This window comes from Myotis nattereri (assembly GCF_964212035.1).
Source record: "Myotis nattereri genome assembly, chromosome: 16".
Classification (NCBI taxonomy): domain Eukaryota; kingdom Metazoa; phylum Chordata; class Mammalia; order Chiroptera; family Vespertilionidae; genus Myotis; species Myotis nattereri.
The window spans coordinates 17664465-17681055 of NC_138091.1; the positions used below are offsets into that span (position 1 = coordinate 17664465).

At 48.4% G+C, this 16591-nt stretch overlaps 1 protein-coding gene across 1 annotated transcript in view; it reads right to left on the reverse strand.

The window, feature by feature from the left end:
- Nucleotides 1-677: 677 nt before the first annotated feature.
- Nucleotides 678-16591, reverse strand: part of LOC308531812 (polyunsaturated fatty acid lipoxygenase ALOX12-like) — a gene marked incomplete at its 5' end in the record, with an annotated part of 33741 nt that continues 17827 nt past the window's right edge. Inside the window, 7 exons of the mRNA XM_081108922.1 lie at nucleotides 678-947; nucleotides 1066-1236; nucleotides 1602-1702; nucleotides 3494-3615; nucleotides 4116-4285; nucleotides 4711-4797; nucleotides 7128-7337. Coding sequence (XP_080965048.1) covers nucleotides 768-947; nucleotides 1066-1236; nucleotides 1602-1702; nucleotides 3494-3615; nucleotides 4116-4285; nucleotides 4711-4797; nucleotides 7128-7337 — 1041 coding nt within the window. The 3' untranslated portion in view covers nucleotides 678-767. The remainder of the gene's footprint in view (nucleotides 948-1065; nucleotides 1237-1601; nucleotides 1703-3493; nucleotides 3616-4115; nucleotides 4286-4710; nucleotides 4798-7127; nucleotides 7338-16591) is intronic.

Sequence of the window (16591 nt, forward strand, 5' to 3'; positions counted from 1 at the left end):
CGAGCAGAGCAGGGTGGATAGGGTGGTTGTGGCCCTGCCCCCTGTCACATACAGAGCCGCAGGGCGATCAGGGGGTTTGGGCGCTGCCCCCTGTCATGCTGATCCTGGTGCTGGGAGGTATATTACCCTTTTACTATATAGGATAGAGGCCTGGTGCATGGGTGGGGCTAGCTGGTTTGCCCTGAAGGGTGTCCTGGATCAGGGTGGGGGTCCCCACTGGGGTGCCTGGCCAGCCTGGGTGAGGGGATGATGGCTGTTTGCAGCTGGTCACACACCCTTCAGGGTGGGGGTCCCCACTGGGGTGCCTGGCCAGTCTGGGTGAGGGGCTGAGGGCTGTTTTCATGCTGGCGGGTGATGGAAGCTCCCAACCGCTCCTTTTTTTCTTTTTCTTTTTTATTCTGGGCCAGCTTTAGCTCTGAGGCTCCAGCTCTTAGGCCTCCGCTGCTGAAAGCAGGTATCTGGTTTGTTTCGGTTCTATAATCGAAACAATGTATACATCCAGCTCTGAGATCCCAGCTCGCTGAAAGCAGGTTTCTGAGGTTTTGTTTAGCTCAGGGGTGGGCAAACTTTTTGACTCGAGGGCCACAATGGGTTCTTAAACTGGACCGGAGGGCTGGAACAAAAGCATGGATGGAATGTTTGTGTGAACTAATATAAATTCAAAGTAAACATCATTACATAAAAGGGTACAGTCTTTATTTTTTTAGTTTTATTCATTTCAAACGGGCCGGATGCAGCCCGCGGGCCGTAGTTTGTCCACGGCTGGCTCAGATAGTGATACTGTTCTCTATGTTGCTGGGCTTTAAGTATTCGTAGGCAAGGTCAAGCTGCTCATTGCGGGCTGTCATTTCCCTCTCCCAGTTTTCCAGATCTGTATGGAATTGGTTTAGTACAGCTTTGGTCTTGGAGCCCGAGAAATACTGTTCTTTGTGATGCCCCAGAGGAACCTAAGAACGAACAAAGGATCAGTCAGTTTCTAGTTTGAAGGCAGAAGCACCTAGAGCCTAGCCCCTCACTCTGACGTTCCCCTTCCATAATCATTTCTCTTCCTGAGTCCTCACTTACCATGTCTGGCTGGCGTCGACCCAGATGCCATGTGATGGTCATTTGAAAACAGGCCTGTCGGACATCAGGGAGTGAGCCCATCACTGTGTCCATTGTCACATCTTCCTTGGCGGTGGGTGGGGGCATTCGCATTGTGCATGGGGCATTAGGCACCCAGGCATACCAGTCCAGCTGGGGAAAGAAAGTACAACCCTAGGATCCTGGCACTTAGGGTTTGAACCCCTATCTCTCCCTAGAGCAGTGATGGCAAACTTATTACACGCGTGTCAGAGGTGACACGCAAACTCATTTTTTTGGTTGATTTTTCTTTGTTAAATGGCATTTAAATATATAAAATAAATATCAAAAATAGAAGTCTTTGTTTTACTATGGTTGCAAATATCAAAAAATTTCTATATGTGACACGACACCAGAGTTAAGTTAGGGTTTTTCAAAATGCTGACACGCCGAGCTCAAAAGGTTCGCCATCACTGCCCTAGGGCATCCTGAGGTCCTGACATTTGCTTTCAGGGACCTGGGCTTTCATCTGTCCATACCTGGCCCTTGTTGATGGCTGCATGCTGGGCACTGCACGTGAACACACACATGGTAAGGAAATGGCAGAGCTGATTCAGAGACTGGAAGGAGACAGGGAAACCTGGGGAGGAAAGGAACAGGATCTAGAGGCTACAGCATGAGAGGAGAGAAATAAAGGTTGATGTCTGTGTTTTAGAATTGATGAGTGTTGGTTCATTTATTCAAAATATATTTGCATCAGACATGATTTTCAATTCAGGCTCAAGCAATCTAGTTAGGATACCTTAGGCCAATTAACTTCTCTGACCTCAATTTCTTCACCTGTAAAGTGTAGATGATACTTACCTTCTAAATGAGATATGTATAAAAAATTGATACAAGTGCTTAGTAAATAATAATATTGTCATTATGGAAGGGTTGGAGGCAGAAAAGATTGACTAATCAAATATCTTCTGCCTTAAAAAATGGTTAAGAATTTAGGGTTGCTTCTCCCTATTCCCAGACAGGGAATTATAAGTGCCTGAATTATAATGTGAGGAATAGGAGAAGTCATGGATTCCTAGTGTTACAGCCAAGAGAGGCTTTCCACAAGTTATTCCAGGCCACCCAATAATCCTATCAGTTAAGTGGAACAAGTATAATCACTCTCCTTTTATAGATAAGACAGACACAGTTGGGAAAAGGCAGAGGCTGACCTTGAACTTGGGATCCTGACTGCTAATTTCTGACAGTTTTTTATCTTAACATGTTTCCTCTACAAGTCTGTTGGGAAAATTAGGCAAAAGTCAGCTATGAGAACTGAGAGAGAGAGAATGAGAGGCCGTTAGTTGAAGGTTAAAGTTAACATGTGGAGGTTGTAATTTCCAAATGTAGTTGCTACTAGTTGGGGAAAAGATGGCCAGACAGAGGAAGTAGAGACTGGGGGGCATGTGGAGCCTAAGGGATGGTACTGAGATGTCCTAGAGAGTTTGGTCCTGGGAGGGTGGGGATGGTGCAGCCTCAGATTCTGCAGGGAGAGGCCCCTCCAAAGCGCAGGTGTTGACTTATTGCTCACTGCATCTCCTGGGTCTGACCACAATGGCTCCCCAGTAACTGTCTGTAGGTGTCCTACAGAGGCAGAGATGCTGGTGTGAAGTGTGAGGAGCAGGAACTGAAGGACGATTTCAAGCAGTCCAGGTTGGTCCACGTGTGCTAGAGAGAGGAGGATGAACCTAGGAGAGCTCAAGAAAGGCAATTTCTTCCCCAGCAGTTAAATGTGATTGGAGTATGCTAAAGCTAATGACTAGATCTTAAGCCAGTGGCTAGATCCCAGCAGGGGTCGGGGCAGGACAGATTGGCAAAAGGAATGTGGGCTCTAAGGGACAGGGAACTGAGTTTGGGTTTGAGCCAAAGCATGTACAGTACTGAGTTTGCACCTAGAATGACCATGCACTGTGGTGAAGTGTGCAGTATGCCTGGACCCTCTGTGTGTGCTGGACAGTAGCAGACAGGATAAGAAAGGAAAACCAAAGTGGGTCATTGTGGGATTTGGTGGGAAAATCTTCCCATTCATATCCTCAGGCAGGAAAATAGACACCACGGGAGACATGCCTCTAGTAGGGCCTGGGCAGATCCCCCACCCACTGGCTGTGGTTCTGGACCCACTGGGCCCCATGCTGTGGCAGTTTGGAGGCATCTGTAACTAGGCAGCGGAAAGGGACATAAAAGTAGAAGTTCAGGGTCTCTGAGGGGAATAATCCTTGGGTTTCTAGGATGGTCCTAACACTTGGAAGGTGGGAATGGGATCCGGATGCTTCATGTGTGGAGGGAGAGAGGGTAATGAGGGGCTGGGATCATGTGCCCAGAAGGGCAAGGCTGAGAAGGGGCTCTGGGCAGTGTCTGAGGAGCTTCCTTCTCTGGGGAGGGATCTTACCTCGGTCCTGGGCCTGGCACAGCCCCACCTCAGTGATCTCCCGACACCAGGCCTGCAGCTCAGGGTCCCCTCTCACGACGTCATCCCCGTGGTAGAAGAGGTGGACGATCCCTTCCACGTACCTGCCCAGAGGAGAAGGGAGCTGAGCTCCTTGAGAGTACAAGGCTGTAGCCTCTGACCTCTACTCCTTTCTGTGGCCTCTGTCCAACACACTCTTCCTGTGTCTGAGTGTAGATCCTTTAAGACTTGTCTTTTGGTACATTCCCCAACTCTTTCTATACATTAGTGTAGAAAAGAATGAAAATGTGGGTCATTACCTCTAGCAATTCTCTATATGTGGAGTAGTCATTCTTCCTGACAACAACCCTGGTGTGTTCAAATCCCTCCCCCCATCCACAGCTATCCCAGCCGAGGCTGTCTACCCCCATCCTGGTCTCTTTCTTATCAGACCTTACCCACTGTCTCCTCATTCTTCCTCTTCTCTTTCAGGACTGAGTCCTCTGCTCCTCATGTCTGAACCTTCTTTTGACATGTTCCTTTTGCCCCATGCTGACCTCAGGCCAAAGCCCCATTCTCATTGTCCCCAATGACCCTTCCTTTCTCAGCTCCCACTCTCACCCACCGGGCAATGATCTTCCAGAGCCGTAAAGCATCATGGGCATAGAGGGCACTTGGGATGCCCAGCAGGCCTCGGTCAGCTAGATCGTCAGGAGGACAGAGGGAGCGGTAGGTCAGCTGAGCCATGGCCCGACGCATCAACTGTAAATGGCCCCCTCCACCGATGCTCATACCCTGGGACAAAGAGATGAGAGGCCTTGAGGAAGAAGACAGGGCATAGTATACAAGAGGTTCAGATATGGGGTTCTCACATTTAATGACATTGGTTTAAAGGGACAAGGCTCCTGGATTTAAGGGTCAGGACATTCACACAGGTTGGTCTGGGATTTTTAATAATTTTTTTATTGATTTTAAAGAGTGAGAAAGGGAGAGGGAGAGAGATACATCTATCAGCTGCCTCCTGCACATGCCCTACTGTTGATTGAGCCTACAACCCGGGCATGTGCCCTGACCAGCAATCAAATAGTCACCTCCTGGTCCATGGGACAATGCTCAACCAAGTGAGCCACACCAGCCAGGTCCGTCTGGGATCTTAAAAGTGACAGGAGGTCATGCAGAGTTGGATGATTAGGTAGCCCCACATTCCATTACCCCCTTACCTTATCAAATACACCTTCATCTGAGATGAGTTGGCCTCGTCCCCGTGTGTTGATCTCTATAGTGTAGCGGGTGTGTGGGATCAGGAGCTGGATGGAGAAGGTTGGAGGAGTGGTTTATGGAGGACGTGCTTGGGCCCTTCTTTATCAGGGAGTGGCGCTCAGCATGGTGGCCTCCTGTCCTCTTGATGCTTTCCTGCTTGCTAGTGCCTTTGCAGGCTGGTCTCCTACTTCTCTGGTCACTCATTCTCATGCTCTTTACTCCCCTGGAGCTAGACTGACCTGGGTTCCAATCTACACTTTGATCCTTGCCCAAGGTAATGGACCCTCTAAGTGCTAATCTGTCTCATCCCCTATCTATCACCTCATCTGCCAACAGGGGGTGATAATAGGGTTTCTTATTTCAGGAGGCAGTGGTGATTTCTACCTTGAGTGTTTGATTTTAAAGAATCAGCCCCTTTTGGTTTTCTTTTGTTCTTCTATCATTTGCATCCTCATAGCTTATAATTACCCCTCTACCCATTATCAAAGCCCCACCCTTATGCTCTGGTAGCTTCACTGTTGGCTTTTAGGGGGTGAGCACCTTTAGTCAGAATGAGAGGAGCCATTCTGAGCTACCTACTTAAGCAGCAGAGGGGCTGTCGCCAAATCTGCCCAACCCCCAGTTAGGCAGTTAGGTCCCCTCTATCTTTAAAAGCTTTTAAAGAAATATTTAGTTTTTTATTGATTTTAGAGGAAGGGAGAGAGAGATAGAAACATCAATAATGAGAGAGAACCATTGATTGGCTGCCTCCTGCACGCCCCCTACTTGGGATCAAGCCTGCAACCCGGGCATGTGCCCTTGGTCAAAATCAAACCTGGGACCCTTCAGTCCACAGGCGGACACTCTATCCACTGAGCCAAACCAGCTAGGGCTTTAATAGCTTTTTTTAAAAATAGCTTTCCTTAGGTAAGGCCCCCTGATCCTCACATACATTTCTGTTTATCTCAGACTATTTTGTGTTCATTTCGACCCAGTTCATATACAGGTTTATTGTAGTGTTGGTATTTATCTGAGTTGATGCTGGACACAGGGAATGACCCAAGTGATATCTCTGGTGTCAAGCAGCTCACAATCTGAAACTTTTCAGAAAATTCATGAAAGAGGTCAAATGTCACAGAAAGTCTAAAGTCTACAGTAGGAGAGAAGATACCCAAGAACAAACAACTCCTAATAATAGTAATAATAATATCAGGAACTAATGGTTTTTCTAGCTTTCAGCCCGTGTTACATTGTTATGTCATTTTATCCTTCAACAACCCACGGTGGAGCTCCTGTTGTCCTCATTTAGAGATGAGGACACTGAAGCAAGCCTCTGGTCAGTTCTGAGGCCAGGATTCAGGAGTAGATGCTGGCAGTCTGAATCCAGAGCCTGCCTACATTACAGGTTCCTTCTCCTGTGTGTCCTGATAACAGCTCGGTGGTTTGCCAGGAGATGAAGCTGTTCTGGTGAGTGGATGGAGGTGTGGAGAGGGGTGAACTGGTAAAGGGGGGTGAGCAGCAGATTGTGATGCAGGAGCACCATGAGGTCAGTAAAATCCAAGAGTCTATTAATCGCACAGATTCCATCTCGTCTATGTTACCCCAGACTCACTGAGGCCGTAGCTACTACTGGGCAGGTTTTGGGGTCAGGGTGTAAATCCCCAGCTTAAAACACAGTTCAGTTCTCCTTACGCTGAAATCCTCTGTTATAAAATTACAACATACCCACCCTGTGTGCTCTTAGATGTTGCAGCTTAGACTTGTGACCTTTCTCTCTTTAATTTTATTTGTAGGCATTTGCACCTGTTGTTTCCTCCAAGTCTTTGATTTGTTTTCTTGTCATTCCTGTAATCACTTTGCGTGTCTTTCTCCACCTATTTCCTGGGCAGGTATAAGTAATCTACTGGGGCGTTCTCCTTGCCTTTTGATCCATTTCTACAGCAGACTCCTCAGTTGGGGTGGGACATTCTCCGTCAATACTATAGTGTTTATAGGCTGTCTCTTGTGATTTCAAATTCTAGTTCCAGATATTTTTCTCTGGTTGGTTCTTATGGGCATCACTTGTCTTCCTGGATAAACAACAAATCTCCTAAGAGAGGAGCAAGGGTTTTTTTTTTTTTTTTACTAACAATTGTCCAGCAATACCCCAGGTCATTGCTAGATGGTCAGGTCTCTGGAATTTCAGAGGGTTCCCTTATAACATGTCCTGAAGAAACATTAGGTGACTTGATGCAATTAAAATATAAGTCTTAAAATATTGATACAGTCTTCCTTCTACGCTTCCCTCTTTCTTTCACAAATTGGTATAAACATTTTTTGCTGCTGCAGTATCATGTGATACTGGCCATTTCCTCTCTTGGGTCTGAGCAAGATGGGACATGGAGGGTAGAGGATTTACCTTGAAGACAGGGTGCAGTCCTGGGAGGCACCTCATGGTGGCGACAGCAATGACTTCAGCCACCAGATGAGTGTTCAGCAAGTGATATTGGAGCTCATGCAGTTGGAAATCTGAACTTCGGACCCAGGACTTTGCCAGGAGCCAGGCAAGTGGAGGATCCGAAGGCAGAAACAGTGATGGGGTGGGGGAGCTGGGGTTGGGAGGCTGGATCTGGGAAAAAGAAATTGAACATTTATTGAACATCTACTTTATGAAGGATATTATCGTCAGCATTCCCAAGGAAAGAGAGAGGACTAAGTAAGGTTATTCTTTTCCAGGAAGTTATAATCTAGTAGGAGGAACGAGGGCCCTTCCACCCTGCCTCTCACTGGCTGTGCGGCCATATGAGTGCCATGATGGTCAGGTTGAATGCGGGAGAGTCAGAAGCAGGAGCCCAGTAAGGAGATTCTAACAGTGGTTTGGGAGAACTGTGATGAGGTTCTGAGTTAGGGTGGGAGGATTGAAAAGGAGAAGCTGGATTTGTTAGATAATTGACAGTGTTTGCTGAAAGTTGAGAATTTTGGGAGAAAAGATATTCGGGAAACAATGTGTATTTAGAGTCAAGGCTACGGAGAGAGTAAATAGTGATTCTCAAAGTGTGTTCCCAAACTAGCAGCATCAGCATGACTTTGGAACGTGTTAGCAAGGCAAATTCTCAGTCCCCATCCGAGATCTACTGAATCAGAAAATCTGGTGGTGGACCCAGAACCTGTGTTTTAACTGGCCCTTCAGGTGGTTCTAACGCACACTAAAGTTTGAGAACCACCGAGTACAGGGTGAGAACTCCAAGAGGCCATGATGACTCTTGAACAGGTACTTCCAGTTGGGTGAGTCAGGGAAAACCAGGCTGCAAGCAAAGACTGACTTGAGGACATGTCTCACTGTGTGAGGATGGAATTTGGGAACAAAGAGCCAGGGGGCTGGGTCCCTGGGAGCAGAGGTTGGGATGAACAGAGAGCAGTGTTGGGAGGAGGATGCCCCGGTGCCTCACCTGGATGACCATGGGCAGCAGCTTCCCACTGGGTTCCATCTTCAGCATGACAAGGGGGGCGGCCAGGTACTGCTGCTCTTCTCGGATCACATTGGCTGGAATTCCATCCAGAAGGATGAAGTCAGCCTCAAACAGGGAACCTTTCTGGGGAACAGAAGAACATATCCATCGATAGAGTTCAAGATCTACTCCCAGAGGAATAGGGCGGTGGGGGGGGGGGGGGAGGGAGACATTTAAAGACATTTATCTTTTATTAACTAATATCACCCCAATAAATTTAATTAAAAATGAAGATATTTATATAGCTTCTTGCCATTATCCTAATCAGTACCAGAGTTCTATTGGCAGAACCAGAGCATCTTGTCCAATTCCTCTCATTTTATTTTTATTAATCCTCACCCAGAGATATTTTTCCATTAATTTTTAGAGAGAGTGGAAGGGAGTGGGAAGGACAGAGAGAGAAACATTGATGCGAGAGACACGTTGATTGGTTGCCTCTTGCACACACCCTGACCAGGGCTAGGGAACCTGCAACCAAGGTACATGCCCTTGACCAAACTCAAACCCAGGACCCTCAGTCTGTGGGCAGACACTCTATCCACTGAGCCAAAGCAGCCGGGGTTCCAATTCCTCTCATTTTAAATAAACGAAGAAACAACCTAGTGCAGGTTGATGGCTTGTGCAGGTCTGGGTCTAGTACCTGGCCTCTCAGTCCAGTTTGCATTGTAGGCATTGCAAACTCTCCCACGTCAAGAAGGCTCTGCCCCTTCCCCAACGTCCCCTAGCGCTCTGCTCCCTGCGTTGGGCGCCCATCAGCTCAGCCAACGCTCTTTCACTCGCTGTCCAAATCTCACCTCCTCTGCCAGGTAATGCACAGAGGTTCCCTGACTGCCATTGCCACGGAACCCAGACACATGCACATGGACATGCTCACATCCTGCTTTGTTCGTCTGCCTTACATCCAGCTCATCTTTCCTGTATCCAGCTTCCTCCTCCAGGAAACCTCCTCAATTCTCCCCACATGATAGTGCATTCTTCATCTTCACAAAATGCCCAAGAACACTGGTGTTGGGAGCACTGACATCAGTCAGGGAATGTCATTGTCCCAGTTAACATCTCTGGCCCCACCTGTATGTGCCTTGGATATCTATGCTTGGAGGTCCTCGTAGTTTCTCCTACATAAGTTATCATCTCTGGGTTTTTTCCAGCACAGGACTCTGCACTCAGGGATAGTGGGTTACCATAACCTCCTTCCTTTGGTCCCTCCCCTTTACCACTTCTCCCCACACAGACAAGAAGACAATAAAGGGCTGGAGGGAGTACCTGGAGTTCTATCTCCAACTGGGCCCGAAGCTCCTCCATCCCCGAGGGCAGCACCAGCCGGGAGGGCAGAGAGGTGGAGCGTCTCAACAGCATGGGGTTGGCGCCATTGAGGAACTGGTAGCCAAAAAGCTCATCATCCTGCCAGCGCTGGTGAACCTTCTCTGTGGGGTCAGAGTGGGGGTTAGGAGGAGGCTTCTAAAAAATTGATATATTTTATTGGTTAATAAAATTATATAGGTTTCAAGTGTATAATTCTATAATACTTCATCTGTATATTGTATGTTCATCACCCCAAAGAGCAGTATATTCACCACAACTCAATGTCCCTCCTCCAGCCAATCAAGGGGTTATAGACACCTAGGGAACCACTGACCAGCCAGGGAGCTCTTCTGGCCCCAGAAGATCTGATCAAAATCCTCCAGATGGTTCCAGGAGCTCAGGAGTGTGTACACACGCTTGAGGGCCATCTCCAGTGCCCTAGGACAGGCATTGAGGCATGAGCCCATTTGCTGACTGCTCAGCCCCTCACTATTTACCACCATTCTTGGGCCTCCCAGCCCTTAGTCTGCTCTGAGCTCCAGGCTTTTCCTCACCCAGCCTTCAGTGTCCAGTCAAAGTCCAGCCTCTTCTTCTCGTGGAATCTCACATCTGGAGGTAGATCGTCCTCACTGCCTGCAGCTATAGTCAGGGGTAAGCCTTCCTTCCAGGTGGCCCAGCTAGGACATGGGGACAAGGTTCAGGTCAGTGATGTGGGCAGGGTCGGGGGGAGGGTGAAACTTGGGGTCTAATATGGGTGGGTGGTCACCGGTATACTTGCTGTCTTTCCTTCAGTTCCTTCTCTCGATGTTTCTGGAACACATCCGATGCATAGTCTCCTGCCAGGCGGGCTGGGGAGACATGAAGACAATTGGCCACACAGTTTTGCGTGGTCCTGTGCTCTGTATGTCCTCACCGTCCTTTTTGTATCGTAGTCCATGTGTTCAGTTGTGCTCTGTTGCTTTTATCTCTGGCTGTTCCTCAATTCATTGATTCCCCAGACACATTTATCCCAACTTTGCACTCCTATCTCAGCCCTCATCTCTTGCCTTGAGACCAAAGTGTCATGTTTGCCACCATTTTCTTATCCCTTAATCCATCTTTCCCTACCTGATCCAATTTCATCCATATCTATGGTTGGATAAATCACCTGAATTATGGTGATAAAATCTTAATCATCCCTATCTTTTTTTCTACTGTATATTTGGTAAATATTCACTTCTTGAACCTCACCTGCCACACCTCTAATGCTCTGTGTGCTTCTATATTTACTGGCTTCTTCCTACACTTATCACTACTTATACCTATATCAAAATCATATATTTCATATTTCCATCCTTATTTGTTCTTGCTCTCATTGTCTCTGTATTCCTCTGTCATTTCCCACAGCAACTAATTCAATATTTGCTCTCCTCATTCATCTCCACCCCAGTCAGAGTGCTCCCTGGCCTCACAGTTGTCTTCCATGTTGTCACAGCCAAACCAGCTCTTCACATCATATCATTTATTGCTCCCCTTCCCTGCCTCCTCTCAGGGGTCCCATGTGCTAGCCTTACCTGTCCCTGCCCTGACTTGTTCCCAGTCACACGGAGATTCCTTTCCGCTTTACTTTGGCTCTTCTGTTTCCCAGCGTGGCTGCACCTCCCATTCCCTCTGCTCACATTCTTGGGAGGTGGGATCTACACATCACTCACTTCCCTGTCCAGGCCCACTTCCAGCCTTTTTCATTCTATGTATAACTTTCCTCATCTCTCTCTGGCCCACCCTTAACCTCCTGAGCACGCACTTTTTCAAGCCTCAGTGCAATTCTGCCCTCTCCCCCACTAACCCCTTGGCCCTGCACCCACTTCCCCGAGGCGGCCCCTCACCGGTGCCCTCGGGCAGGGTCAGCTCGCCCTCGCCCTGCACCCAGCGGTAGCAGGGGAAGGCGGCCTCCTCTTTGGCTCCTGGGCCCTGCACGGTGATGCGGTCGCAGAACCAGGCGTCGTCCACCAGGGAGTGGTGTTTGCGCAACTTCACGAACTGCAGTGGCCCCAAGTCCTGGGGAACGTCCTGTTCGAACTCCTCCGCCTGTGGGGACAGAACCCGGTGAGGCTTAGGAGCGGGGACCCGGGAGAGGACGTTTACTGGGGTGCAGGGTCCCCTCTGGAGTCCGGGGACAAGGCCTCCGGGGACAGCATTGCTCCTCCCAACACCCGCGCGGTGGGTCTCAGACGCCCGTCGCACCGGGAGGACAGGGAGGCGGGGCGAGGCCCTGAGGGTCTTGAACGCTGAGCACCATCACTACCCCGTCCACTAACCGAGCTCTCACCGCGCCCGCGCTCTCGGAGGCCCTTCACCTTGACCACTGACCCCACGACACTGGCCTGGGGTCAACTGGGAAAGTGGTGGAGGCTGCGGGGACCACGGTCGGTGGGGGAGGGAGAAAGGGGTTGAGCCCAGCCCGACCCTCTCCCCGCTTAGGGGCAGGCGTCCCAACTCCTGGGACTCCCAATGGGTGCGTTCGCGCGGTTACTCGCCGCCCCGCCCCCTCCTGCCGTGAGCCCGGCGGGGGTTGGGGTCCCCGCTGCCCCCGCTGCCCCCGCTGACCTGGCCCCGCGCCGGCCGCAGCTGCAGCTCCAGCTCCGCCTCCCCGCGCTCCCCGACCAGCCGCAGCTGCACGCGGTTGTGCGACCCGGAGAAGAGCCAGGCGCCGGTGGCCACGCAGACGCGGTAGCGGCCCATGACGGGACTCTAGTAGCCAAGGCGACAGGGAGCCGGGTCCTGCGACTCTCGGGATCTCTCAAGACCGCGGGCGGGAGTGCAGAAGCTCTAGGGCCAGTTTGTGTCTTTAAAGATGGGTCTGGGTGCCGCCCCCTTCGCTACTTTCAGGCGCTCCCCAGTCTCCGCCCCAGACGAGCCCCAACCTGCCAGCTGCCCAGCAGCCTGGGGAAGGGCAGCGCCTACTGGTTCGAGCTGCTGTGGGAAGATAAAGGGGCCCTTGGCCCGGGTGAGGCCCAGAGGATGGATGTGGCAGAGCGTCTCTGACCCTCCTGGCGAGGCCTGGGGCCAAGAGCCTCCAGGTGGGAGGGAGCAAGGATGAGGACACTCCCCAGGCCTCCAGGCCTTTTGGAGAGCTGGTTGATAGAGGGCGTGAGTGGGCCTTCCCCTTCCGGAGGGGAAAGTTTCCCTTTTTCTGGACCGGGACCATGGGAAGGCCAGCCTGGGAGGCTTCGCTGGGCTGCTAGACCCCTTATGGACCTGAAAGTCTTCAGTTCCTGATTTCTACCGCATCTGAGCCCCGTCCTTCAATAAATGACCAGAGGTTGCCAGGCTGCCTAGAACCTGGGAAAGCAACAGCTCAGAGACTTGCTGCCTGCCTCTCCCTGAACCTGGTTGCAAGCATCCTGGCATTAGGGTCCTAGTTGCACCAGATATTGGAGGAGGCCTAACAGAGGCAGGCAGTGAGAGCCTCCTTTGTCCAACCTTCATAATGGGTGCAGGAAGGGTTAGGGGCCCGGGTACTAGGGTGCAGTATGGAGTCACTGCCCAGGATACATGGACAGTTCTCATGAACTTTGCCCTTTCCAGGTGAATGCAGCCTTTTTGTCTTCATTACATTCCAGGTAAATATTTATAATGGCCTCGTTTTACTGACCACGGTGCCTGCTTCCTCTACCAGAATTCTAAGGGATCAACCAATGAACTTGTATGCATGTATGCATAACCCATGGACACAGACAATGGGGTGGTGAGGGCCTGGCTGGAAGAGGTTAATAGGGGGAAAAGGAGGACCAATGTAATACTTTCAACAATAAATATTTAAAAAATAAAAAAAGAAGTCTAAAAAATTATATGTGAACAGTAGGCACGAAGTTCCACTTCTTTCTCCTTCCCTCTTGTCTTCATCCCACTCAACCCCAGCTATTTCCTGGTCCTTCATGGCACTCAGGGGAGGAAACCAGGGGACAGGAGAGGGCCAGTGCTGGTTAGGGACTTTGTACACATTAGAAAGATGATTCAGGTCTCAGGCTTTGTCACCCACCCAGCAACCAGATGAAGCCCCTTGTAGGTCCCTAATTTAGTCATTGTAAGCTTTTGGCTCACAGTGAATATGACTGCTGGCTGGGGTAAGCCAGGGCAAGGTAAATCTGCTTTCTTGAGCCAAACCCTCAAAAATGACTTTGGATGTTGGTTATTGGTGAGGATAAAAGGGATTCTAGTCTTGCCTTCCAGACTTCAGACCTCATGGAAGTGTGTGATCTTAACTGGATGCCCTTCCCCTTCTTATGTTCTAGGCCCACTCCTGCCTACATCCTCTGTGCTCAGGATTGGTGTCTGCCACATGCTGGCCCCCAGTTTCCGCCAGTTTTTGGGTCACTCTATCCTGTCCAAAGCAAATAGATTGGCTCACATTCCCATCCTATGCAGGAACTGAATCTGACCTTTCTACACACACCCTTTAGGGATCACTTTTACCTAGAAAAGAGAGTTTGTTTCATCCCTGCTTCCAGAATCAGTCCATACATCAGCCTGCTTCTCTGCTGGTGATACTTATTCTGCAAAGAGAGGTAATGAGAACGTGCGAGTCAGTTACTGGCACAGAGACCAGGGCCCTGGGAGTCTGGAGAAAAGGGGTTTAGCTTTGGCATGCCCATGTGACAGATGTGGTCTTCGCTGCTGCAAAAGGCCCAGGCAAAGTCAAGCCCTTGGACCTTCCTGTGGCACATGTAAGGAAAAATGGTAACTGTAAGGAAAAATAAAACATCTACACTAATAAAAGAGAAACACGCAAATTGGTGTCACTCCACTACGACCACCAGCCAATCAGATGAGGATGCAAATTAAGCCAACAAAGATGGCGGTTAATTTGCATACACAGGAGTGGAGTGAAGACTGAAGACAACATAGAAGGAAGCCAAGTGCTGCAGAAGGGAGCAAAGTGCGGAGAAGCAAGCAGGGTGGCGGAGGCAGGAGCGAAGCCTGCCTCGGCGGGTTTTGCTCCCTTCTCAGCTTTGCTCCAGCTGCAGGAAGCCCTATTCTTTCAGGAATCTTCCTGCAATGGGACTTTAGTGGTAAATAAGAGACTTGGTTCTCCCTGTTAAACATAGATTTTCCACACTCTCCCTTTTCTTAGAGCATTTACTTTAGCAAACTTGTAAGTTCTTTGTCTCTTTGAAATGTGTGTAGATCATTCTAGAAGCTAAATAAGCTTCTTGTCAGTTTTGTGCCACAGGAATGTCTTTCCTAAGGACCTGGGAGCCAGCTCTTTGAAATCTAGGAAGACAGCAGCCTATCTCCCAGTTTCTGTGAGAGGGTGGGAGCCTAACTGAGATGGGCTCCTTGCTCTAAGTTGCAAAACTACATCTATATATACAAAAGGCTAATATTCTAAGTGTCTTTCCAGGTAGTGATGTCATGTAGCAATGCCTGGCTTCCTCTCCCTAGTGATGACTAGCCTCCTTGCAGTTTCTTCAGCCCAGGGACATGACTTGCTTTATAGCCAGTTGCAAATATTTAACACTTTAACCAAATGTCTGTGAAGCATTTTCCTGTGCCTCATCCTCGTTTGATCCTCACAGAAGTCCTGGAGTAGGTAGATAGCAGACTCGGTAAAATCCTATTTTCTTTTCATTAGCCGGAAAACAGAGATTTAGTAAGTTTAGAAACTTGACCCAACTGAAAAGAAGTAAGAAATGGTGGACTTTGAAAATGACTTCAGGTTTTTCTCACTGCAGAACAAGTTAGCTTCTTGATCAAAGTTCCTCTCACTGTTGTTCCCCAGAGGGTATGGGTGAGGGGGATGGACCTTACATTTCATAGACAAAAAAAAATTGTTTAAAAAAAGATTTGTGCTGCACTGTATACATTTTCCAGAAGCTTGCTTTTCTCACTCAAGAGATAGATCTCTTGGAAACCTCTGCAGCTCAATAGTTATGTATCTGACTCATTCTTTTAAATAGCTGTATGGTGCTCCCCAGTGCACTCAGCCATTCCTCTGTTGATGAGCATTCAGTGGTTTCCACTTGTATGACCTGTGCTAATGCTACAAAGGGCGTGTTTGTACCTACATCCTTAGGAACTTGACGGTTTCACTTCTCTGGGTTAGAGCCCAAGGAAAGGGTGCAAAGGATAAAAGGCTACCAGAATAAAAAACACACCCAGGAACAAAGTAAAACAAACAAATAAAAGAAAAACAACACAGCTGTCTCTACTTTTCAGACAGAGGAATACACAACAAAAGACATTGGCTGAGTTGTCATGGAGAGGAGTAAGTCAAGGATTTTTAAAGGGGGTGTTTATAATGTTTACACTAATTAAAGTTGAAAGCTTATACCATGGACAGGCAGGCCGGATTGACTACACAGGTTTGTACATCGTTGGTTGAAGCAACTCCTATTGTTCTTATTTTTTTTTAATCTATACCTGCAGATATTTTCCCATTGATTTTTTTTTTTTCACTGTTCAAGGTTTATTTGGCATTTTATTTTTATTTTTATTTTTGGTATTTATCTTTTTATTTTTATTATTATTTTTTTTTAAATTAAATCTTTATTGTTCAGATTATTACAGTTGTTCCTCTTTTTCCCCCCCATAGCTCCCCTCCACCCGGTTCCCCTCCCACACTCCGCCCTCATCCCCCCCCCCCCATTCTCCTTATTCATAGGTGCACGATTTTTGTCCAGTCTCTTCCCGAATCCCCCACACCCCTTTCCCCCACAAGAATAGTCAGTCCACTCCATTTCTATGCCCCTGATTCTATTAAAATCACCAGTTTATCCTGTTCATCAGATTACTTATTCACTTGATTTTTAAATTCACTTGTTGATAGGTGTGTATTTGTTGTTCATAATTTGTATCTTTACCTTTTTCTTCTTCTTCCTCTTCTTAAAGGATACCTTTCAGCATTTCATATAATACTGGTTTGGTGGTGATGAACTCCTTTAGCTTTTTCTTATCTGTGAAGCTCTTTATCTGACCTTCAATTCTGAATGATAGCTTTGCTGGATAAAGTAATCTTGGTTGTAGATTCTTGGCATTCATCACTTTGAATATTTCTTGCCACTCCCTTCTGGCCTGCAAAGTTTCTGTTGAG